Genomic DNA, 24838 nt, shown 5'->3' with positions numbered 1-24838 from the left:
CCTGAACACTTGGTGCTTCGTGTGCCTCATGTATATTTAGTGTGTGTCATGAATATTCAGTGCCCACTCAGCTCCTTCATCTCTTCCTATCTGTGCATACACACACACGCGTCACATCCTTTATCTATGCCTAACATGGCTCACAAGCCATTTGCTTCTACTCTTAGTTTCAACTATCCTCTTGATTTTCTTTTTATTTACCAAAGCAGAATCCAACATTCTAAGCCCAGCCAATGCACATTACACCAGGTCTGTCTACTAGAATAATAACCCCCAATTCTGAACTCCACATTGCAATCTGCAAAGGTCTTTCACACTCACAGTCTGATTTCGTCTTTGCCACCGTCCCATGAGGTAGGAGTTAACATCCTAATTCAGAAGATGAGCACACTAAAACCCAGAGGTTAAATAACTTTCCTCAGGCCACAAGCACACATCCATTTGGTGGCAGAGAGGACATGAGCCCCAGTCCTCTGGCCCCTGGTCGAGCATGTTTCCAGTTTTACCAGCCCACCCCTGGGTCATTTTCACTCCCTTAAGGACCCCCAACTCTTGTAGCAGAACTTGCAGAATTCTTTTGCTTCTGGCTCCTGAGCCTAGTAGAGTCTGATCTGAAGAAGCTTCACTTCTGGTATCCTGGGTATCAGACACACACACACATACACACACACACACACGCACACACACACACATATCACAGATAAAGGAGCTAGAGCAATGAGCAGGCCTGAGCAGCAATCTCACAGGGCCTATTCCAGTCAATGCCTGCAGACCTCACTGCATAGTCATTATTCCACAAAGGGAGTCCCCAGGAGGCTTCCCTGCAGCCCAGTCCCTCCGGAAGCTTATCTGCTTAGGCAGAAGGGCAGCAGTTTGAGCAGAAGAGCATCTGCACCCTGAGAACACCATAGTCCTCTCAGCATTAAACCCCAGGCCAAGGGCGCTCTAATAATCTCTGAGTCTTCCCTTGTCAAGGAAGCCAAGGACCAGAGAAAGAATGTTCTGTATGAGTCAACCAGCAAAGCTGCACCCAGGGAACCCAAAGCCACTTGAAATATGAGTCAAAGCCACTTGAAACAGCAGTAAGTGTTTGTGCATGAGGCAGCCTTCTGCAGGGCCTGACACAGGCTCACTTCTCAAAGGGTGTGCAATACTAAGGGTGAAGGAGTGTAGGGGACTGACCTGGGTTCCTGCAGCCTGGGTCACCAGGGCTGCTTGTGCGTGTGCTGCTGCAGCTGGGTGCACAGCCTCTGCAGAGCTGCCTCTTGCTGTTGCCGCCGATGACCCAAGGGGTGTCGATAGCTGAATGAGAGGAATATCACACTTGGTGAGGCTCCTCCTCAGGTGAGACTTGATGTGAGGCTAGCGGAAGTCAAACTAAAAACAAGGATCACTTTAATTATTTCATTTGGCCAAAAGATCCCTTCTGGGAAATGATTCCTTTGTGCAAAAGGCCTCAAATAGATGTTTCCAAGCAGAACTGAAGCTTGGATTTCAGGCACCAGAGGATGGTAGCCTCCGGTTTTCTCTGGTTCAGAAACCACTTGGCTTCTCCCCTATTGAAGAAAGGTCCTCCCAGACCATTGCAGAGTGGAGGTGGGACTCCCCTGGGGAGTTCACATGGCTGTGAAGGGTAACAGTGAACCACACATTGAGGCCTGGCATGATGCCAATCAGCTTATGTGTGTGATGGCACGAGATCCTCACAGGGGTCTCTGGATCATAGAATCAAACACTGGTGACTCACCAAAGGTAATTGACACAGCTGGACTTAAGTGGGCACCTTTGTAAAGGCCAGCCTGTGCTCTTGGCAAATTTGCTATCTCTGGCCAGATGCAGATTTAGAAGCTATACAGTCCAACCCCCTCTAATACCACACATTGATTTTTAAAATAGATGAATTCAGAAGTTAGGGAACTTGTTGAAGCCTCCATGGACAGCTTTTAAGAACCACAAATACCCAGACCCCTCGTCAAGGTGAGGCCTGCCCTTTCCATCACCCCACCCTACCTGTCTTGAGCTACGCAGTTTCTGGAATAATTTTCTTCTGCAAGCAGGAGAAACTATGCAAGCCCAGGCTTAAGATGAAGACGAAGACAGGAGTCAGCATGGGGCTTAATAACCAGGGGCCTGAGTCTGGCCCAGGACCACCCACCTCCCACCACTCACTCTGTGTTTTGCAACCTGAAAGCAAAAGGTTCAGGAACTTGAGCCAGTGGTTGATCTTCCCAGGAGAAGGAATTCTGAATGGGTAAGAGAAAGTGATGCCCTAGTATTTTGAATTTCAGGATATGAAGAACATGTTCAGACAGCATCTGTGATGGTTTGAACTACCATTTGGCATCAGAATGACTCTAAACTTCAGGCTACCAGAGACGGACCCTTTAGTAAGAAGTCACATGTCTCTTTAGGCAAACCTTATATATTGATATTTTCAGTTAGCAATTTGAGTAAAGACTGACTTTTTAAATGACAGGATTCACCTGAATTAAAGTCATTCATTCATTAAATTGGTAAATATTAAACATGAGTTATGTACTAAACCAGGTGCTGTGATACCAGGATGTATGGGCTGGGTGCCGCTATATCCCTCAAGGAGATGCACTTAAGCTGAGTGCTTACATAAATGAAATAAATTTCAGAAACAAATGCAATGTATAAAATAGAGTATGGTACATACATTAAACACTGGTCAGAAAAAAGAGACAAGGAGAGACAAGTGAATCCATGTGAGGCTGAAGCTGGCCTTTTGGGCTGAGTCAGGCTGGCAAGGTACTCCATTAGCCAGGGTTTCCCAGACTAGCTTGTGCTGAAACTCATCTGTGGTACTGCGGCTGGAAGATGCCCTGGTGTGGGGATCGTGCACCACCTAGCGTTGGCATAAGCCACTGCACAAACCACAAAAGTGGGAAAGAAGGTGCCCTCCCCACAAAGAAATGTGTGGAGCTCACCGTTTTTAAGTGCACTGCCAAATGCCATAAATGCTCACATATGTTATCTCATCTAGCCTGCATTACAGCCTTATGAGGTCGATATTGTCATCACCATGTGACTGATGAAGCTGCAGAGATTCAAAAAGCTTTAGCTATTTGATCAAGGTCCCCCGAACTAAGGGCCAATACAGGGAATTGAACCTCCCTCCCCCTGTACTCTGTTAACCTCCTAGCCTTTCTGGTGTAGAGGAAAGGATTGGACATCTCATGACCAGGCTTAGAATTCTTGGATGATGGTTCAGCTTCTCAAGATGGGACCCAGACACCATGGCAGATCCTGCAGGGACCAGCCCTTACCTGCCCGAGCGGCCTTGGTTCTCTTACAACAGATAAGTTCCAGCTTCTCTGAACCTCTTGCTGTGTTCCGAGCACTCCATTTCATCCCGTGCTTTAGTGTCTTTTTTTTTTTTTTTTCCATGTGGAGCGCCCTCCGTCTGGAACATCACTGTCCCTTTATTTTCCTATCTAGTGCCTCTTTCCCTTAAGATGGTTAAAGGGAAACCTGCCAGGAAGCCTCCCCTGGCCCTCTCAGGTTGTGCTAGATGCCTCTCCTCTGTGTTTCCACAGCACTATGTGCATTCACAGGTCACACTGCACCACAGACCACGCGTCAGTCATCTCCCACCCCCCAGGAGACTGTGAGCTCTGTTTCCCCAGCACCTAGCAGATGCCTGACCCATTGCAGGAACTTGATAAATGTCTTCAGGCAAATGAATGTTTGAATGGCTGGATGGATGGGCAGAAGGATGAGATGAAAGCTTGCTGCCCAACTGGCCTCAGCATTCCAGGGTCTCATCAAGTGCCACGTGCTGGCCGGCCAAGTTCATCAGCAGAGCCAATCAGGATAGAACCCCAGCGGGACAGGATTCACCTAAATTACTTACAATCTAGTGGAGCAAGGTTGCGTTCTAGACTGCATTCTTATCCTGCTTTCTCACTGTTAGTGTCAGTTCACTTCTAGATCACAACCTAATTCCCAGCAGTTTCTGGAACAACTGCTGGTCAGTACTCAGTCTCTCAGGGTTGCTTGGTCAATGGTTCTGAAAACCCCTAGCTGGCAACCTGGAGCTCTGTTGAATAAATGGGCTGCTTCTGAGGTGAAAGGGAAGCAGAGGACAGAGCTTTAATAATGAGATGACCACTTTCTCAGAGGTCCCTGCCTCTGAGTCCCTGCATTGGAGACTGGAGTGGCCCTCCTGGTGCCCCACTTCAAGGAAGTGGTTTGATACATTCAGAAAGAGGATGTGGAGGAAGAAGAGGAAAAGAGAAAGAGAGTATAAAACCGTGGGTGTTTCACTATGTCCTCTAAAAACCAAAATAAAAATAAGTAATAGTAGCTGTAGAAATTACTCGTTCTACCTAAGGGGAAAAATTGGAGCTTCATTCATTGGGTGCCTACAACCTGCTGGCATTATCTAATCTTCACAGTGACCCAGGGATGAAGGCATTTGGGGCTCTATTTTACAAATGGATAAACTGAGGTCCAATGTCACACAGCTAGAATGTGTCTTCCCACCTCTCCTCTCTTTCATTTCTGTTGGATTTTGCAGACTCTCTGTCCTCAGGACACTGGAGAAAAGATGGTAACCCAGGACCTGAGACCAGTAACCCCAAAGGGCCATCTTTGCAGAGATCCCGAGAGCTCGACACACAGCCTGCTCCTCCATGATGCCCACTTTTACCTACTTATCACCCACAACACTCATTTCCTCCTTTCCTTCATTATAAATCTGAATACGTATACTTCACTGGGGAAACGTCAGGTTGAAAATCCTGGAAGCCAAAATCATTTCTCTAACTCAATACAGCAGCGGCAGGAAAGCAGTGCTATTTACAGTCAGCCATGGACTGCCTTGCTCCAGGCCCCATCTGCAATCTAGAAGGTTCTCTTTGGATAACTGAAGTTTTATACAAAACATGAAAGAAGAAACAAAACCAGGGATAAATAAATGGTAGTTATTTTCATCCCCTCTTGTCCAGGTAGAGTCCTGTTTTCCTGAGATTTTGACAGCCTGGAACAGGCCTCACTTTGATATGCCCTCCCTGCGTGGGCTGGACTTGATAACCCAACCTCTGGATTCCTTGACCTCACTCTTCTTGGCACTGGCAGGTGATTCCTCGCTCCTCCCTGGTTGTACTTTCCACTTGTTCTTGTTCATGGCAGACTTTCTGCTTTCGATATTCCAGAACTGCTGATGCTCACCTCCCAGCCCTTCAGCTGACTTCACCCTGGTACTTGCCCAGTTTCTCCTGCCCCAGATCTCTATTTCCTCCCCCTTCCCCTGGAGTGACAGAAGATGGGGAAGTGTGGTGGGAGTCGGGAGGTGGCTCTGCCCCGTGGTCTTCAGTACTCAGTACTCAACTTTGGGGGTATAGGAGAGAATCTGCAGGAAGGGGGTCAGCAAAGACAGGTTATCTTTGAGTTGCCACAGTGCAGATACTGGACTCAGGAGAGTGAGGCTAACACCTGAGTGATGTAGGACCATTCAAACGACCCACTGAGAAGCCAGCAGAGAGGCTCTCAGGCTTAATCAATGTGGCAATAGATCTATCTGCACCAACACAAGCAGCACACTATAGTCTAAATGTCGTGAACAAGTTCACGGTGTCACCCTCCCATCACCCAAAAATATCTCCAAAACTGTCTTCATGGGCCAAGGCAAAATTGTTTTATTAAAACAGCTATTTACAATGGCAGATTTTAAAGACAAAGATACAAATAAGTAGATGGATATAAAAATCTGTAAAAGGTTACAAATACATGATCATCTTTTATAAAATCAACAATATCTCATGTATCTAGCACTTTATGGAAACCCATTTTACCTTTTATCATTTGGAATAAATGAAGGGTTTCTTCCCTAAATAAAATACTTTCCTACCTCTTAAACTGTGCTTTCAAAGTGTTCCTTTCTTCCGGTACAGTACCCATGTACTCAGAAATTTTAGATTTTGGAGTATTTCAGATTTGGGGTTTTCAGATCTGGGATGCTCAACCTGTAGTAATAAATGGCTCTGAGGTGCTAACTTATGAATAAATTGCATTGACTTTGGAAAAAGACCATTGTTCTGGTTTTGCACCTGTATTCTGGGTTCCGAGGGATAAAACAAACAAAGTGTATCGTGGTAGTTCAAAAAATCAGATATACCAACCACCCGCTGATTGACTCTATAATTTAGCATGGATTTGTTTTTGTTCTTTGAAGTAGATAGAGAATTTCTGGACAGATTTGAAATGGATCTGATAGTCTATAGGTCAAGTGAACAGACAGACACCTGTCACAAGCAGGAAGCCCTTTGAGAACTCAGGTGTGCTAAACCTACTGGGTTCCCCCAAATCCAATCATATGGAAGTATTGTCATCAGAAGACTACCCCATGATCTCAGATGCCACAGCCAGCCCACCCCACCTGGACTCTGGCAAGTCTCTTATTGTCTGTGTTTCTGAAAACCCACTATATCCCTGACTCCATCCCCAAACAGCTGAAACTTAACCTATGTCTCTACTAATTTGCAAATGCTGGGACTAAATGTCTAAGGATATATCATTCCCTCTCCAGACCTTAAAATCTAGATGATTACCCCACATGTGAGAACATGTGGCATGTCTAAAGTAATTTTAGTTTGCAGCCACAGAGGCAGTGTTGTATAGAAGCTAAGCACACCAGCTCTGGAGTCAGAATGCTTAGGCCATGTCAGATAATATCTCTGCTTGTGACAAGGTTGTGGCCTCAGGGAAGGATGGCTGGCTTTGACAAATCTGATGCAATCTTTACTTCCTCCCTTCCCTTTCTGCATGCTGGCCATGCAGGGGGAGGGCTGCAGAGGAGAAATATTCCCAGCTAAGAAGGTGACGACTGGTGAGGCAGTTCTGAAGATCAGTAAGTAGGGTGGGCATGGGTTGGTCTCAGCCAAAGGCTGCTCTTGGGCCACAAGCAGAGTCTTCAGTGAGGGCAGGTGAGACTCGACCTTCTTAGGAGTACAGTGCCATCATCATCCACTGGACATGTTGGGAAAGAAAATGATGGTCAGTTCAGACCCATGTCTCATCTGGGCCTCCCCACCCCACACTCCTGGGGAGCCGTGGAGACAGAACATTAATGGATGGTTTAGCTAGAGGGACCATACCATCCATTAGGAAGTACAAATCAACCTGAAATATAATCAACCTTGACTTCTCACGATGCCTATGAATGATGACAGCCAAATACAGGCTGATTCTGTATTCAATTCTCAATGAATTTTTTTCCCATGAATTCAATTTGGCAAGCTCGTGCCAGCTCTGTGCAGGTGTGCAAACTGGCAGGGTAGCAGAAATCCATTAAAGCATATTCTACATGTTTACATTTATGGGCCCCTTGGTCTGACAGCTTTATGTGGGTGTGATGAACAACCCCTCTAACTCATATAGAGGGGATCTCTGGGGAAACCACTCCCCAGGCCAATCCCTCAGAATGATAAAGCTGAGAATAGTGAAGTTACCAATGGTGTCAGAGAAAGCCTCAGCGTGATATCCAACAAGGTGGCTGCCATTCCCTACAGACCTTGGGTGGTCCTGATCCTCACTGAGCCAAAGATAGTCAGAGCTGGAGGCAATCTCAGAGCCCACCTAGTTCCACTCATTTCACCTGTGGGCAGCTGAGGCCCAGAGATTTAATGTGATTTGCCTAAGGTCCCGCAGCTAGTTACAAGAAGTGTTGTGGCTTCAACCCATTCTCAGACCCCAGTGCAGTTCTCTTCCTGTGATAGCTCTTTGCCCACTGGACCCTGCTCAGTTTTGGACTGTCCTATTTCGGGTGCCACACTTGTGTTGTCCTATTCTCCCAGACCGGAGCCTGCCACTATGGAAGGATTGCCTGGGATCAGGGGTGATGCCCCAGCACTCAAGTGTGGGGCTAAGCAGTTCGGGGATAGGCTCTGAAAATTCTGGCCATTGGCCCTCCAGTAGAATCCCACTTCACACCGAATCTTGGAGGGATTGAGGGGTGACACAGGCTGCAGGTCCCTACAGCTTGGAGAGCAATTCCATAAAATGGACATTTGAGATCAAGAAAGACATTCCAGCTTTGACTGAATCGTTTCTAAGCGGCCATATCAGAGGAAGGGTTGCAGAATAAAAGAGCAGAGGATTGAACTCCAGACTCCAATGTCCTTACAATGAACATTACCTAGCGCTACACCTGGCACCTAGCAGCTGCTCAATAAATCAGTGCATTTTGAATGATCAGGGAAGATAATCAGTTTCATACATGAATTTGTCTTCTCCTAGGCATATCACCTCATTCATTCAACACACCCTGCTGTGTCTGCAAAGTGATATGAAAGAGGAGGAAATGGGCTTGGCCATGTGACTTGCTTTGGACAATAGAATGACTTGCAGGTATGCCAGCTTGGAGCCTTGGTTTCAGAGACCTAGTGTGTTTAAGCTCGCTTTCTTGTGTTTCTCCCATTTCCCCGGGAAGAACAAACCTAGGCAGAGTTTCCTCAATTCAGGTACCCAGCAAAACCCTCAGCTAACCCATAGATACATGAGCAAGCCAGCTGAGATCCACTGACTCCCAGCCATGTGTCTCAGAAGCTAAATAAGTGCTTGTCATATATATGCTGCTGACGTTTTGTAAATTTGTCACATGGCATTATTGCAATCAGAGTTATTGGATACACCTTTCATATGTGCCTGGCACAAAGTGGGTGCTCAGAAAATATTTGATGGATGAATGAATGAATGAATGAGTGCAATGAATGTAGTGCTCAATTTCAAATTCAGCAGAATAAAGGTCCCCAGAGCCCTTCTCCTTCACAAGAGCATGGTCCTGCAAGGGCCACCTCTACCTAAGATGACATGAGCCACCTCCTTGGGGCAAGTCTTACCTCTGGCTTCTGGAGGTATATCCCTTTGCCATCTTGGGTTAAGTTTTGGAAGACATCTGTGAAAATGCAGCAGAAAGGAACACAGCTAATGTGTGTATTGGAAACATTATGAACTAGTTCCTCCCATATATCTCACCTTAACCATATCCATTCTGAAAACATGAGGGAACCCAATGTCAGCCTACATGTGACCACACGCAGCCACACCTATGATAAGTGAGCCACTTCAAGCCTATGTCTCTGGAGCAAGGCAGGGAACGAATGAGTTTGGGTATCTGCAGCCAGGGATCACAGGCACTTGGCTGGAGGTCCCCATAGCTTCCCTCGTCTGCCGTTTCTGGGATGGCAGCTGTCCTCCCTTGTGCTTAAACTAGGGACAGGTGGGAAGTCATGGGGCAGCAGAGGAAGACCTGGCCCTCCTCAACTTCCTGTTCCCTCCATGGGAGGAACATCTCACCCTCCATGTTCTCTACACGCAGCATCAAGTGGACGAAGCTGACAAAGCCCATCTGGAGGCGGGGGCAGCCATAGCGGATGAGCATCAGCTGACAGACGTCATCACTGAGCATGGTTCCTGCATTAAGCACAAGGTCCTGCTGTGGGTGCTGGGGGCTTGCACCCAGCTCCCCTCCTGCCCAAGGCCCCTTCAATTGTCCCTCCAGTTTAGGGACCTGAATCCAGATAGCATGGAAATCTTTTATAGGGTTCATTTTGAATTGTTTAATTGTTTAACCAATTTATTTTATTTAATCCCTACTCCTCACCCCTGCCTGTTAAGGCAATCAGCATGAGGCTCTTTTCATCAAGTACGTTACTGGCCTTCAGGGAAGGAGGCAGTCTGCTAAGTGCTCAAAAGTACCTGCTTTGGGGCCCGGTAGTCCTGGATTTAAACCCCAGGCAACAACTTCAATTTCCTCCTCTGTGAAGTGAGGATTATAACAAGGTGGTGTTGAAGATTAAATGAGAAGTTGAATGTGCCAACCCTCCATCAATGTTGGCTAGGATCACAGTGACAATCATAAAAAATGTTGGTGTTGATTCCAGATCTACATCTTTGAGAGTCACACTGCGTATCAGAGTTACTTCAGCATGCCACGCATCTCCTCTCCTCTGCCTGGTGAGTGTGCACCCTGCCTGTGTGTGTCCACAGCTCCAGCTCTTCCTGTGCCTACCTGCCTCCCTCATGGCAGCACGCAGCTGTTCCCAGTTCAGGTATCCTGACCCATTGTCTTGCTTGTGGAAAACCTTCTGCAAAGAACCAAATAAGAGGTTCAGGAAGCCAGGCATTTCCAAGCACCATCTGAGAGCCCCTGTGTGTCCCCTGTCAGCACTGCAGAGGGGCTGTTGAAGATATCTGAGGCTCCATATGCAGGGCCTGCTGCCAGGGTAAGAATATGGCAGAGTCCATGCTGGGATCCTACCACCTTATGTTTCCTACAGAGCAAAGGTTCTGAAAAACAGAAAAGTCTTTTTCTCATGGGGTATAGACAGTCTTGGTGTCGGTAAATGTGCTTAATGTAAGCACATTATCCACACTTTAAAGTGATTCCAGCTTTCCGACTTAGGAGACAAGTGGGAGAGTTGTGAGCAATGATTAGAAGAGCAAGAAGGAGCAAATTTATGAAAGACTTTAAATTCCAAGTGTGCCAAGGAGTTTAGACTTTCTCTGAAGTCCATGGGGAGTCTTAAAAAGCTTCTTGTAAGGAAGCAGCATGATTAGATATGTGTTTTGAAACTTCAAGAGACTACTGCAACTGGCTTTCTGAGCTTGGAAGAGAACGATGGAGGAAATGCTCACTGAAGGGAGAATAGAGGTTTGGTGAGTTGGATATAAAGGGCTGCAGGGGAGAGAAGTATCTTCTACAGCTTTGCAGAACTGCCATTCCTACACCATCTTCCAAAGAGGTGTGGTTAAGACTTGTTCTTACCTGATAGAGCTTCAGCTGCTTCCACAGATCCCTGAATTCCTGGATGCTCATAGTACCCGATGCATTAAACTGATTAATAGGTTAAGGTAAAAGCTGCCAGGGCGAGTTCCATCCATGCTTTGGAGGCAGTGATCAGCCCTCCACCAAGTGATGTGCAATTTGTGGATAGCCTCATTCAATGTCTGATCGTGTCTGATTTCGCTAGTTGGCCTCACCTCGCTGGCCAGTCCAGCCCAGGGCTCCCTCACTCTTGCTAGGAAAAGACAGAATAAGCCCAGAGCACAGCAGCACTGGGAGAAGTGATGATGATGGAGGTGATGATGGTGATGACCACAGCTAGCATTAAGTGAAGCAGAATTTTTTTTAATGCTACGAAATGTTGTATTTTATTATTGTTAGTAGATCACCAGTAGTATTAATAGATAGTGATATAATTTTAATACACACGAAGTCTTTTATACCTAAACATAAACAAATTAAATATGACATATCCCACTGCCTCTTCCTTTCACTCCTACCTTTTTCTTCTTAGCATCCTTTATATATATATATACTTTAAGTTCTAGGGTACATGTGCACAACGTGCAGGTTTGTTACCTAGGTATACATGTGCCATGTTGGTTTGCTGCACCCATTAACTCGTTATTTACATTAAGTATTTCTCCTGTCGCTATCCCTCCCCCTGCCTCCCACCCCCCCAACAGGCCCCAGGGTGTGATGTTCCCCGCCCTGTGTCCAAGTATTCTTATTGTTCATTTCCCACCTATGAGTGAGAACATGTGGTGTTTGGTTTTCTGTCCTTGCGATAGTTTGCTCAGAATGATGGTTTCCAGCTGCATCCATGTCCCTACAAAGGACATGAACTCATCCTTTTTTATCGCTGCATAGTATTCCATGGTGTATATATGTTACATTTTCTTAATCCAGTCTATCATTGATGGACATTCGGGTTGGTTCCAAGTCTTTGCTATTGTGACTAGTGCCGCAATAAACATACATGTGCATGTGTCTTTATAGCAGTATGATTTATAACCCTTTCGGTATATCCCCAGTAATGGGATGGCTGGGCCAAATGGTATTTCTAGTTCTAGATCCTTGAGGAATCGCCACACTGTCTTCCACAATGGTTGAACTAGTTTATACTCCCACCAACAGTGTAAAGCATTCCTATTTATCCATATCCTCTCCAGCATCTGTTGTTTCCTGATTTTTCAGTGATTGCCATTCTAACTGGTGTGAGATGGTATCTCACTGTGGTTTTGATTAGCATTTCTCTGATGACCAGTGATGACGAGCATTTTTTCACGTGTCTGTTGGCTGCATAAATGTCTTCTTTTGAGAAGTGTCTGTTCATATTGAGGCAGGATATTTTGACATGGCCAATTTTATGTGATTTAAATTTAAAAAATAGTAACCTTTTTTCATTATTGTTTTAAAAACCCGCTATGGAAGGAGTCAGGCACAGGGTGGCTAAGGATGCCTTTTACATTTTTTTAAGTTTAATGGCTGGCTTTGTAGACCATGCCCAGATACCCCTAGCATCAGAGACATTGGGTCAAAGTACCACCACACCCCATCTCTGTTTGAGCCCTCACCATGAATCCATCACTGAGTTACACACTTCACCTGTAGCAGGTGAGGTTGGCATTAACTCCCCCATGTTCTAGTTGATGAAATGAGCACTTGGAGAGGGCCTGATCTTGTTCAAGTTCATACAGCTGGTGACAGAGCTGGGACCTGCCCCATGCCTGTACACCTAATCCTGCACTGTCTCGGTTTCTGCAGACTGTTTTTGTTTTTATAATCCCCCTTAGGCTATCTATTCAATATGCCTCTCCATAGTATGGATGATCAAACATTGATTACAATTGTCCACTTAGAAAGGGAGTGCGTTTGCTAGAAAAATTGCAGGGCTGAGAAACAGGACAGCTGAGTTTGTGGCATGTTGTTTAACTTCCCTTAGTGCTGGTTTCCTGATCTGTGCATGGGGGCAGCCACCACCTAGTTATTAAATGGAAAACATAGGGTCCCAGGGCTTTTGCAAAGGCTCTTGTAAACCTGGAGAGCTGTTACTAACCACCACCTTCTAGCTGCCTCATCCTCATTCTCAGGAAATGACATTATTGTGATGGATGGCTAATATTGGTCACGTATTAGATGATAGCTCTGACCCCAGCATTTTACCTGTATTATCTCATTTGCATTCCCACATTAATCCTACCAAGTAAATTTCAACACTCTCTCCACACTTCAGATGAGCATCTGGATGCATAATGAAGTTCAGTGACTTGTCCAGTATCCCACAATGAGCAAGGGTTGGGGTTGGGATTCAAATCCACTCTGTCTAGCTCCAGAGTGAAGCTCTCAACCGACAGCAAGCATCCACCCACAAACTTGAAAGGATACGTCCAATAAGGCCAGGATACCCTGGCAGGCTTCCAGGCTGAAGAAGGGCTGTCTGCTCCCCAGACCTGTGAAGGAGCAGAAAGAGTTCACATGGGGACTGGCCCCAGGTCTGCACACCCCTTTTCTGAGCAGGAGGAGGCAGTGCTGCGTGGCCAGCTGTAGGGTCTGATGACCACAATGTACGTGGGCTGGGAAGAGTGAGAACGGAAGGCAGTAGAGAGACGGGGGCTGATGGTCATTCCTACACCCATGGAGAAAGTCAAATGCTGTAGGGGACGCCTGGTATGGCTTGGGTTTGCTTACACAGAGGGCCAAATGAACACGCCCTTTGTACCTAGGGAGGGCCAGGATCACAGAGTCAAACTCCCAAATCTCAAAGAGATCCAAGAGGTCAACTTGTTCAAGCTCCCACCCGAATTGGGGGATTCTTTCCTCAGGTTTCCTTCTTTCCTTCTTTCCTTCCTTCCTTCCTTCCTTCCTTCCTTCCTTCCTTCCTTCCTTCCTTCTTTCCTTCCTTCCTTCCTTCTTCTTCCTTCCTTCCTTCTTTCGAGAGGGTCTGATCTTATTCAAGTTCATACAGCTGGTGACAGAGCTGGGACCTGCCCCATGCCTGTACACCTAATCCTGCACTGTCTCGGTTTCTGCAGACTGTTTTTGTTTTTACAACCCCCCTTAGGCTATCTATTCAATATGCCTCTCCATAGTATGGATGATCAAACATTGATTACAATTATCCACTTAGAAAGGGAGTGCGTTTGCTAGAAAAATTGCAGGGCTGAGAAACAGGACAGCTGAGTTTGTGGCATGTTGTTTAACTTCCCTTAGCCCTGGTTTCCTGATCTGTGCATGGGGGCAGCCACCACCTAGTTATTAAATGGAAAACATAGGGTCCCAAGGCTTTTGCAAAGGCTCTTGTAAACCTTTCTTTTCTTTTCCTTTCTTCTTTCTCGCCTTCCTTCCTTCCTTCCTCCTTCCTTCCTTCCTTCCTTCCTTCCTTCCTTCCCTTCCCTTCCCTCCCTCCCTCCCTCTTTCTTTCTCTCTTTCTTTTTCTTTCTCTCTCTCTCTTTCTTTCGTTCTCTCTCCTTCTCCTTCTCCTTCTTCTTCTTCTTTCCTTCTCTCTCTCTGTCTCCTTCTTTCTTTTTTTTTTTTTTGGAGCCTCATTCTGTCACCCAGGTTGGAGTGGCACAATCTTGGCTCACTGCAACCTCTGCCTCCCGGGTTCAAGCAATTCTCCTGCCTCAGCCTCCTGAGTAGCTGGGATTACAGGAGTGCGTCACCATATTTGGCTAATTTTTTATATTTTTGGTAGAGACAGGGTTTCACCATGTTGGCCAGGCTGGTCTCAAACTCCTGACCTCAAGTAATCCGCCCATCTCAGCCTCCCAAAGTGCTGGGATAACAGGAGTGAGCCACAGCGCCCAGCTCTCCCCAGGTTTCTTGATGGATGGTCTGTCAGTTACAGGTGCTCACTTTTTCACATGGGTGCAGAGCTTCAGTCAGGAGAAACTTCTTTCATTAAGTCCAAAGGAACCTCCTGTAATAGTGGCTCACTGGTCCTAGTTTCACCTCCAGAAAAGCATAAAAGGTATTTGTCTCTTCTTTGACTTCTGCTTTTGCTTGTAAACATCTGAATATTTCCCAAACTACTCCTCAGATGCAATGGTTTCTAAACCCTCGATACCCTTTTCTGAGCCCTAGATTTTGCCAGTATCTCTTTGAAATATGGTATCAAGATTTGAACACAGTCTTCCAGATGCAATTTGATTGAACAGAATACAGTACACCTATCACTTTCAGTTTTCAGTCAGCATTTCCCAAATTATGTTTCAAAGGAGATTTTCTGCAGAGAAAGAGTTTTGTGGTCAAAGAAATGTAGGATACTTTGCATCTATTGATGCTTTTCTTCATTCGCCATGCACTTTACTGTATGTGAGGTACTGAAGACCTAAGTACAATTGACCACAGAAGCTAACCTCTTTTATTTCATGGAACACTTACTAAACCTCTTGGTTTCTAACGTTTCCAGGAACACAATTTTAAAAACACTCATCTAAATGCTCCCATTAAATGCAGGCTGAATTTGTATGAGCTTATTTAGCAGCAACTTGAAACAATTAGTTCATGTTAGCTAGAGGTCAACTAAATTAACCAAATATCTTTCACATAAACTGCCACAAAAATGAGGCCTCTTCTGTTAAGAACTTGCGCTACCATTTTAAAATGGTCTACATCAAAATGGCAGTGGTTTATTATCTTCCTGACTACATTTCATCTTTTTGGTTTGGGCACAGCTTGTTGAAAACATTCTGAATTTCAATTCTGCTATCTATTATATTAATGATTTCTCCCAGCTTTGTGCCATCTGCAGCTCCAATAAGCCTATATTCCATGTCTTCTTCCAAGACATTAATAAAAATTGGGGAAATAAACAGGACCAAGGGCAGATGGAATTTAAGAACTCTCATCTAAACATCTAAGCATATAGACTCTTGCCTGTAACTGGATAGAATTATCCCTCTAGTTTTATATTTGTATAACTCTTGAGACTGGTGATAAGATTTGTTGTAAATACATCTGCTATTATTGTTTTCCAATTCACGTTTTATCATTTATCATGGGAGACTCACCAAATATCTTGCCAAAATCTACAGTATTTCTCTGATCTATCCATCTAGAACCCTCTCATATGACTAAATGAAAGCAATTTGTTCATAAATGCTTTGGAAAACCATTTTGTATATATGCAATCAAGGCCTTTAAAAACTTTTAAATGTGCACAAGCCATTTCTTCTAGGTAATTTCCCTAGAATGAACGTAGAATTTATTTTCAGCCGGGAGGGGGAGTCTTCTGTTCTACAATTCCTAGAGTCTTCCCTCTGCCTGTTTTACTGATAACTGAATTTGGCTTTGAGAAGCCTTCTGCAAATCCTTTCAAACCCTGAATCACACAATAGCCAGGACTGTAATTTGTCTGGATTTGAAATCTTGGCTTCATAGAAAGAAGAAGCAATCATCGAACTTTGGTAGCAAATACTCTGGTTGTTTTACTTTTTTTACTTTGAAGTTCATTCGTCTCCCTTGAGAAATCAGCCTATTTCTTCTGTGTTCTTTTCACTCCAAATATATGTATAAAATATTTTATATGGACTTTAAGCGTTTCTAATAATTTATCCCAGGCTTCATATGAAAGCCTCCGCGCTACCCATTTGCAGTTCTTCTAGGTGGTGTGTGCTCTCCTTCCAGAGTTTTATAGCTTGATCAATTTAACATGAGTTCATCGGACAGTTCCCTGGGTAGGCTAGTTAATACTTAATATTTATATCCCAGGTTGAGGAAATGGGTGCAGTTCTTCCACATGGAACTGATATGCCAAGAAGGAGGTACTCAGTTATTCCTTTCTGACTAGCAAAATGGCAGGAATCTTCATTTTCACTGCCATATATCTCTATACCCAAAGTAAGCAAAATAATAATTATTTTCAAAGCTGCATAAATTTCCTTACTGCTTTTTCAGATCACATAATCCATCCTTGTGTAAAATATAGCCACAGTTAAGACCAGTGCTCAGTAATTCATACATCCCACCAAGGGAAAGAGAAACAAAGCCAGAGTTTAGAAAAGTTGCATCCCCTCTGAGTCCTACAGAATGGCTCTAAAACACTTACGTGACCAGGTCATCTGGTTCAGGATGTTCTGCAATTGAACTGCATTAATTTCTGGATGCTGAATAGAAAGCAGATGGGCAAGAAAAAATAACTGTTACTGAAGGCTCATTAGATGGCAGAAGGGTCACATGACTGGCCATGAAAGTAAACTGGGATTTCCTAAGAACTTCACAATGCTTTTTAACTGGGTGCCAACCCCAGAGAACCCTGGCAGAGCATGACTTTTCAGTAGGTTTATAGAGAACAGTGGTTCTCAAAGGTGCTATCCAGGTGCTTCTGAAGTTTAGTCAACAATTTGGTTTGAATTTCATTCTCAATAAAACGTCATCAGTCAAAACTCCAGATTTTAACCTTAGAGTTTATTAAAAGAAACTCTTTATATGAACATTTGATTTTAAAATATATCAATGAAATATAAGTATCAAACATCTGAATTTTAAAAACTGAGGCATATTCATAATATGCAATTTTTAGTTGTTTTATATATATTGGGATTCTCTATGTGACTTCGTTTGATAAAAGGATTGCAGCATCAAATGTTTGGAAACCACTGGTATGGAGGAAAACTTTAATAAACAATACATATAAGATTCTGATTTATCCTCTCCAGCTACATTAAACAAAATTCCAGATGGGCAAGGCAGGTAAATTGTGACTTTAAATCAGGAATATCACTAACATAAGGGGCTCATGTTCTCTGTTTTGGTGACATTACTCAAATATCAGACGATTTCCAGTATGTTTCTCACCCTATTCCTAAGTGTCTTGCAGGTTAGAACAGCGTGGCCTCCAGAGCCCTGCACTCATACTATCAGCCCTTGCTAGACTCACATCTGGGTCAGTCCAAGGGAAGAAGCCGCAGAGACCAAGTGTGTGTCCCAGGCCCTCCCCCTTCTTATCAGTCCCACCTCCTCTCCTGGTGACCACTCAAGGGCCCCTTCTCCATGGGCTCCCCTCCAATAGCCCTCCCCAAGGCCCCCAGGGCTTGTCATTGTCATGCTTTGCACCCCCCTCCCCCATCCTACTCCCAACTCTGACACTCTACTCTGCTATATCCCATGTTCTCAGGGATGAAAGATTACAGTTGCTTTCCCCACAACTAATCAATGCAGCTTCCAAGAACAGAGAATCATTTTACAGGAGACTTCTAGACAATGGCTCTACTCATTTGTCTAAAAACTTGAGGACTTTAATAGAAAGTGGCAGTTTGGGGAATAGGTAGCCTTAAATCACAGTTTCTATGCAGCCTTAAGCAGATGCAAACCTATACTTTATAAAATTATATGCTCCACTTTGTCCCCTGCTCTTCCCAACCCCCTGCCCCCACCATACCTATTCAACTAACCTTTTCAAAGAATTTGGTGAAGAATTCATTCTGCCCTTCATTTTGGTCTTCTATCTCCTATAGGAAGAGACACATAGAAAGACACAATTATTCACCTGTATAAATGGACTTTTGTGCACACCCTAATGTCTCATGGCTTCTAGGCTTCTGAAAACCATGAGCTTGACTTTGCATTGTCTTTAATTTTACACCGTAGCATTTACAAACAGCTCTTGCTTCTCCAATTTTCCCTGACTTTGGGGAAATCACAAACAGTGAAATGGACAAAAGAAATACCAGATAAAGAGAAGCAGAAGAAAGTAGACATGTAACTCATACAGCCAGGGCTCTGGACCCTCAGTGACAAGGACCTGATCAGAAGGGTAGTTCTCTACTCTTTGTTGGTGCAAAAACAGCAAAGCCCGGGTACTGTTAGGATACAATGGGTAATGTTTGCCATAGAACAGGGTCTGTAAGGATCTGCATATCTCCTCCCCTGACTCCTTAACTTGAAGGGAGAAACCCAACATCTTGTCTTGGAAAGCAGTTCCAGCCACATGGAATTCCACCAGACTACTCACCTTCGAGAAGATGACACCAGAATTGCTGCCAATTTCACTGAGAACAAGCAAACAAACAACCCAGAGTTTCCTCTTGGGAATTTCTTGGCCAATCTTTCCCCTCTCCTGGGAGCTTGTCTTCCATGTTCCTTCACTGAGGCACCACAAGGGCCCACCTAGCTCTCACACCTCACCTCCTGCTTCCCCTTGAAGTGTACATTCCAGCCATGTGCACAGCACACTGCTTGTAATTCCCTGCACCCTCATCTAACTAGTCTTAAAAGACGAGCATGAGACTTAGTGGTCTGACATGGCATTGGGGCCTGCCTGAGATCAAGTCAAACTACCTGCAGCCGAAACATAAAAAACAAACAAACAAACAAAACAAAAAAACCCACAAAACCTGGCAGGTAAAACAATTGTAGGCAAAATAATATGTTTGGTTGGCACATTAATTCAACTGGATACAGTAGCTGAATGGAAGCCTGCTAGTTCATGACAGCCTCCCCTCATTTGAGCAACCCCTTATGCATCTTTTAATAGTCACCCCCTCGCTGAAGCCACTCCTGCTTCCCCCAGGACCATGGGAGTTGGTTCAAATTCTCCTCCTTGAGGATCTTGTAACAATAACACCCTGTGCATACAAAATGCTTACACTGGGTGCACTGGAAGATCAATAACTGCTCATATATCTGTGTTCTTTCCAGACCTTGAACTTCAGTGGGGCAGGAGCCATGTGTGTTTTATCTTTTTCTCTCTAACGTCTAGCATGGCGTTAGTTTGTGAGTGGAAAGAGGGTGGGAAGGAATGGGAGGGATGTTCTCCATGCAGAAAGTCACCTGGTCTCCTGCTCTCCCCATCTCTCTTCTGTCTCAGCAGCAGAGACCCTGGTCTCTGCCATTTCCAACCTTGCCCTCCTTGCCTGTTCTCATCCAAGTGGTCCCCACCCTCTAGGAGAGACCTTGTGTCCTTACTAAAAGATGTGCTTCCTGGAGAAGACCCTGAGGATGAACTCTGACTTTTGGTTGGCCTCTGATGCGCAGGGCACGATGAGGTACGTCCCTGGTTCCAGACACAGCTCCTGACTCACTTCTTTCTCCTTGAGAAACCTATCAGGCTGGCTCAGAGGAGTGTTTCTCTGGAAGAACTCGGGGGGCAGTTTCCTCTGGTCGTCATGGTACTGTGGGTAAAGGATAGAAGAATAGCAGGGGAGGTGATGACCCAGGGCTGTGGCCAGGCCTGAGGCCCTCAAAGCTCTAAGCCAGGACTAAGGTGGCACCTGCTCTGCCAAATCCAATGTGCCCCAGTGGAGTCTGAAACAAGTGGAGAGGGAAGGAAAAACCAGAATATGTGTGTGGAGTGCTGCACCTCTGTTGGGACCTATCAGGGGTTACATAAACACATGTCATTTGATTTGACTTACCTTAAAAACAACACCAGCACTAAATGATGTGAGGAACGTCCCTGTGCCTGCCATTTCCATTTTATAGTTGAGGGCTCTGAGGCTTAGACAGGTGAGATTATCTGCCCAGCGTCACCAGCTGGTTACAGTCCCAGCCTCATGGGAATTCAGGACAGCTGAGTTCCAATGCTCCTGTTCTTTACCCTTCCTGATGCTGCCTCCATGTATGTGATGTAGCATGACTTATGGTCAGATACAGATGGAACATCACCACCTCCCCACTTATAGCACACAGCTACACATAGATAAGCTGGCATTCCGTGTCATCTCAGGGAAAACACCCTTGTAAAGGACAAAGAGAACTGGGCAAGAGCTTGGAAGACCTGAATCAGGGCTCTTGTTCCGACATTTCTTGGGTATCTGCTTTGTTTTATCTGATTCATATTCTCTCTCTCTCTCTCTCTCTCTCTCTCTCTCTCTCTCTGCCTCATTTGTTTCTCCATCTCTCCCTATTTTTCTCTCGTGCTTCCTCTCCCCTTTGTTCTCACTCAGGGCTACAGAGGGAGAGGAGACCCACACCAGGATCCTCTCTCCAGTTTATACACAACTGCAAACAAAGACATCACCTACCCACATAAACAGATATATAGCAAATTCCTCAATGTTTGGGAAATAAAATACATATCCTGATGATGTAGGCATTCTTTTATGAGACAAGAGAACTAGGGAATCATCCAACTGCCCTCTTTGCCGTGGGCTACTAGGAATCTCAGAGCTAAATTGTATAATGATCCATAGTAGCTCTCCTGGGTTTAGTTTTCCTGGTAGAAGCAACTGCCTACCTAATTCTCAGCCGTTTGTTATTTTTTAATGGCTTTTAAATTTTGTAACTGATTTGCAGGTTTCCTCTGTTCACACCTTTTTATTGTAGGTTGACCCAAATTCTATTTAGAAGTAGGCACGGCATAAATAACTTTGTCTTTTGAAATTAATAGGCAAATTTAAGAGTGCTCAGTGTTCCTGCGAGAAAAACAACAAAAAAAGACCTGGTGTAAAACGGTTTCTCTACAATAATCCTTTTACTCGATTCAATCCAACCTGAGAAAATTAAGCATTTTACTCCTGTTTTCTCTGGGAAATAAAATAATAGCTGCCTCCCTCAGAAGCTGGGATCCCTTTGGCCTTCCTACCTGACCCCTCCTGGCTGCCACAGCCGCTGAAGCACGGAGGTGTTCTTGTCCTTCTACTCATGCTGCTGCCACACGTCCCCAAGCCTTTGTCCCTGCTCTCTAGGGAGGTGGGCTGCATGGTCTTTGATGTCCTGTATGTTTCAAATCCGTTTTATTTTGGGTTTCATAACCCAGTCAAGATTGTAATTTATCATCTTTCCTATGCCGTGATGTCCTTCAATATTAGCCCTAGGTATTTGTGTAGGAATTCAATACATTCTAAAGTTCATTGGTTCTATGCTAGGCTCTGAGATTTTCCATAGATGCATGAGGATCTCTTGGGGGTGTTTGGATAAAAAAGATTAACAGATACACTTTACTTTCATATACGCACAGGCTGTGGGCAGACATTCTCATCATCAGGCATTATCATAGCTTCTTACACAGTATAAGCCTGCTCCAGTCTAACTAAATCCCATGGAGGCTTGGCCACATGTGATATCACCCCAAACTAGGGCCACCCGGTCAAGTGCAGAACTCACCTTGTTCACCTAAAAAACAAAAACAAAAACAAAAATAAAAAGAGAGAGATCTCATTAGGCAGGGAATCTGGCTCTTTCATAAGCCAAAACCCGAATAGCAGCTGACATACAAGGCTCTACCCAGAAGCCCTGTCCCCTCCCACAAGACCTGCTGTTCTATCAGTGACATTTTAATCCATCATTGGAATTTCTGGAAAAGAGGGAGGGAAAGAATGCTTGGCTTTTGGGGAGAGGAAAAGGAAGCCAATATTGATTATACTATGTGCCAGGCACAATAGCAAGCACTACCACATAATCCTCTTTTATTCTCCCCTTTGCCTAAATGCCACTGTAGAAACTGATGGCCTAGTGCAAGAAGGTGACTTGTTCTAAATCACATGTTCCTAAAGGACAGAGCCTGGATTTGAAAACCCAGGTCTGTGAACAGAGACATATGGTGAAGAAGACAAGAAACAGGAAGACATGGTAACTGTTGGTGACCCCCATGCTTGGTCCCATGCTCCTGTAGTTCAGAGGTCCACCTACCCTATAAAGGTAGAAGCCAATGGCGAGGTGAGGCTTCCGCTTGCGGCACCTGTGCCTGGGCTTCTGGAGCAGGGACACCAGTACGCTGCAGGGTCTTAGGGATCTCCTGCCCTCCTCGGGCCTCCAAACAGACAGCAGGAACTGCGGGTTCTTCCAAAATGTGCCTGGGGCAGAACACAGCAAGGTGAGAATGGGCCCCGGATCCCCAAGCATCCTGCTCACCGAACCACTAAGAGGTGAACAGTCCGAGGGTGCCTCTGCCAGGATTGACACCCTGAGATCCACTGGGACAGAGTCAGGGTCCCCTCAACCTTGACTCTATGTCCTCCCACCTTGCTCTTCTACCTGGAGGCCTTTTCCACCCTAAGGCCCATCGGGACAGGGTCGGGGTCCCTTCAGCCTTGGCTCTATGCCCTCCCACCTTGCTCTTCCATCTGGAGGTCTTCTCCAGATACACTGACTGGAGGTGTTCCCACCACTGTAGCCTCTTTGTCTTGCTCAGTGCCTGGCCCAGGTGTTATACCCCACAAGCATGTGCTACCTGAGTAAGCAATCGTATTCACTCCCTGGGGAGGTGACCATGATCCTAGGGGCTTTTGCATTTTAATCGAGGCAAAACCTTAGCTTAAGGTCAGCTTCAGATTTCAGGGGAAATACTGTGTCAAAAGGGGGACTCCAGAGCTAAGGCCACCCTGGCCTACTGAGGTCACACCCCACAGGACTTGCCTTCAAAAGGGATGGCTCACTATTTCCAAAGTGGAGGAAGGGACAGGATCACCAAACCTGCCCCGTCTTGTGAGTCCACACAGGTTTGTCTCCCATATCTAGGGAGCCTGGGAAGACCTGGGTTTCTGTTTCTCCCAGGCTCCAAAAGGACCTGATACAATTTCTATTTCAATTCTGCCTAGCTAGGGGGTGGTTACTTCAGTGTTTTCAGTGGCCTTGTCCAAAACTAAAGAAAGATTCTCCCCTGCCCCTGCTTTTACCATGCCTGTGTGCCTGTGATCCCTGGTGCTGAGGGACAGGGCAACCCTTCAGGAAGATGCAGCCCCACAGGCTGGCAGCTTGACTGAGAGGACTCTGCCTTGGTGCACATTGCGACCAAAGGTGCCCTGTCTTCCCTGTGGTCATAGCCCAGCGCCCCAGCACACACTGAGGCAAATAAAGCCTCCTCCCCACTCAGCCAGTGCAGAATCCGCGCTGCACCCACCTATGCAGTCACCCTCACACCCCCGCCCACAACCTCACTCTGAGAGCCCTGCTCCTATGCGCATGCTCACCCTGCAGCAATTGTCTCTGGCCACCAGCTGTGCTCCCCTTCTCCCATCTCCCCTCCCACATGGTGTACATCCACTTCTGGGCCGCCTCCTGGCTCAATAGGCCTGGGGTCAGTTTACAGATAACCAGGAGCACGAAATGTGTTTTAAAGTCCTGCAGTGTCATCCTGTGGAGAGGAAGAAGGAAAAGCACAAAGGATGGACCAGATAACGCCTAGTCATCAGGACCCATGGGGAGGGTGAGACGAAGCAGTGGGCATCCCAGCCATCTCATGGACAAAGACACCAGCTCTTGTGCAGAGCTGAGTCGGCCATGGGCACATAAGCAGGGGCTGGCTGGATCCCTGTGAGGGTCCATCGTGGGGAGTTGGAGCTACTGAGAAGCCCCACCCTCTGGCTGGAAGGAGCTGGCCACATGGCTGACTGGGGGAGATGTTCCTGTTTCTGGAATCATGGTGATAGCAGCTGAATTAAGGCAAAGCTAACTAGTCATTTGTTTTATCTATAAATGTTCAGTAAGAATTACGTATCAGTTCTTAATCATTAATTAATGAAGATCTTTGCCCCTACTTGCTAACTTGTGGCCTGCAACACTCTATTTAAGCTATCTGCTGCTCAGTTTACTTAAGCATAAAGTGGAAAAAACAGGAATTTGCAGGGCTTGAGTTCAGTGAAAGACCTTCCAAAGGGAGAGGGCTGCGGCAGGCTGTACTGGATGGTTAATGGGGAGAGTCCTTGGAACGAGGGTTGACATTCATAGTAACAGTGGTGAGCAAAAGCAAAGGAGAACTGATGGGGCCCGTTTCAGACACCTAGAAGCAGCATCAGCTCAGGATGTCTTGGTGGCCTTTCAAAAAATGAGATGAGCAGCTCCAGAGTGGATGGCAGTGTTCCTCTGCTCCGGAGGGCCCTGGTCGGGGGCCTATCCTATGGCAAGACTTTGCAGTCTCTTCCTACCTCATGGCCTTTTCAGGACAAAAAGGCAAAACCTCTTTTGAATATATTGAGCAAGAGAGCAGAGAGGAAGCCAGAGAGGAGGAAACAGGCTGGCTGAGCCCTCGCTGAGCTCCACCCCAATGGCCTCTACTCTCATCACAGAGACAGTGACCATTTATTTATAGTCGCTGTTTGTCCTGCTAGACCGTGAGCTCCTAAAGGGATGGTGCCTTATTGATCT

At 45.6% G+C, this 24838-nt stretch overlaps 1 protein-coding gene across 3 annotated transcripts in view; it reads right to left on the bottom strand.

The window, feature by feature from the left end:
- Positions 1-5934: 5934 nt before the first annotated feature.
- CAPN14 (calpain 14) overlaps positions 5935-24838 on the bottom strand; it is a 59679-nt gene continuing 40775 nt past the window's right edge. For 2 of the 3 annotated variants that reach the window (XM_033176129.1, XM_033176130.1), the window contains 13 exons: positions 23665-23828; positions 22385-22548; positions 21860-21868; positions 19721-19926; positions 18768-18804; positions 18208-18264; positions 16863-16920; positions 13199-13263; positions 10793-10861; positions 10037-10112; positions 9322-9438; positions 8865-8920; positions 5935-6993 (listed from right to left, as the gene is read on the bottom strand). In XM_033176129.1, coding sequence (XP_033032020.1) covers positions 6967-6993; positions 8865-8920; positions 9322-9438; positions 10037-10112; positions 10793-10861; positions 13199-13263; positions 16863-16920; positions 18208-18264; positions 18768-18804; positions 19721-19926; positions 21860-21868; positions 22385-22548; positions 23665-23828 — 1105 coding nt within the window. In that variant the 3' untranslated portion in view covers positions 5935-6966. Of the gene's footprint in view, positions 6994-8864; positions 8921-9321; positions 9439-10036; positions 10113-10792; positions 10862-13198; positions 13264-16862; positions 16921-18207; positions 18265-18767; positions 18805-19720; positions 19927-21859; positions 21869-22384; positions 22549-23664; positions 23829-24838 lie in introns of those variants that run through there. The other variant, XR_004428406.1, reaches the window with a different exon arrangement.

This window comes from Trachypithecus francoisi, unplaced genomic scaffold (assembly GCF_009764315.1).
Source record: "Trachypithecus francoisi isolate TF-2019V2 unplaced genomic scaffold, Tfra_2.0 Lachesis_group17, whole genome shotgun sequence".
Lineage (NCBI taxonomy): Eukaryota > Metazoa > Chordata > Mammalia > Primates > Cercopithecidae > Trachypithecus > Trachypithecus francoisi.
Note: the sequence above shows the minus strand (reverse complement) of the source record. Positions and strands in the feature narration are given on the sequence as shown.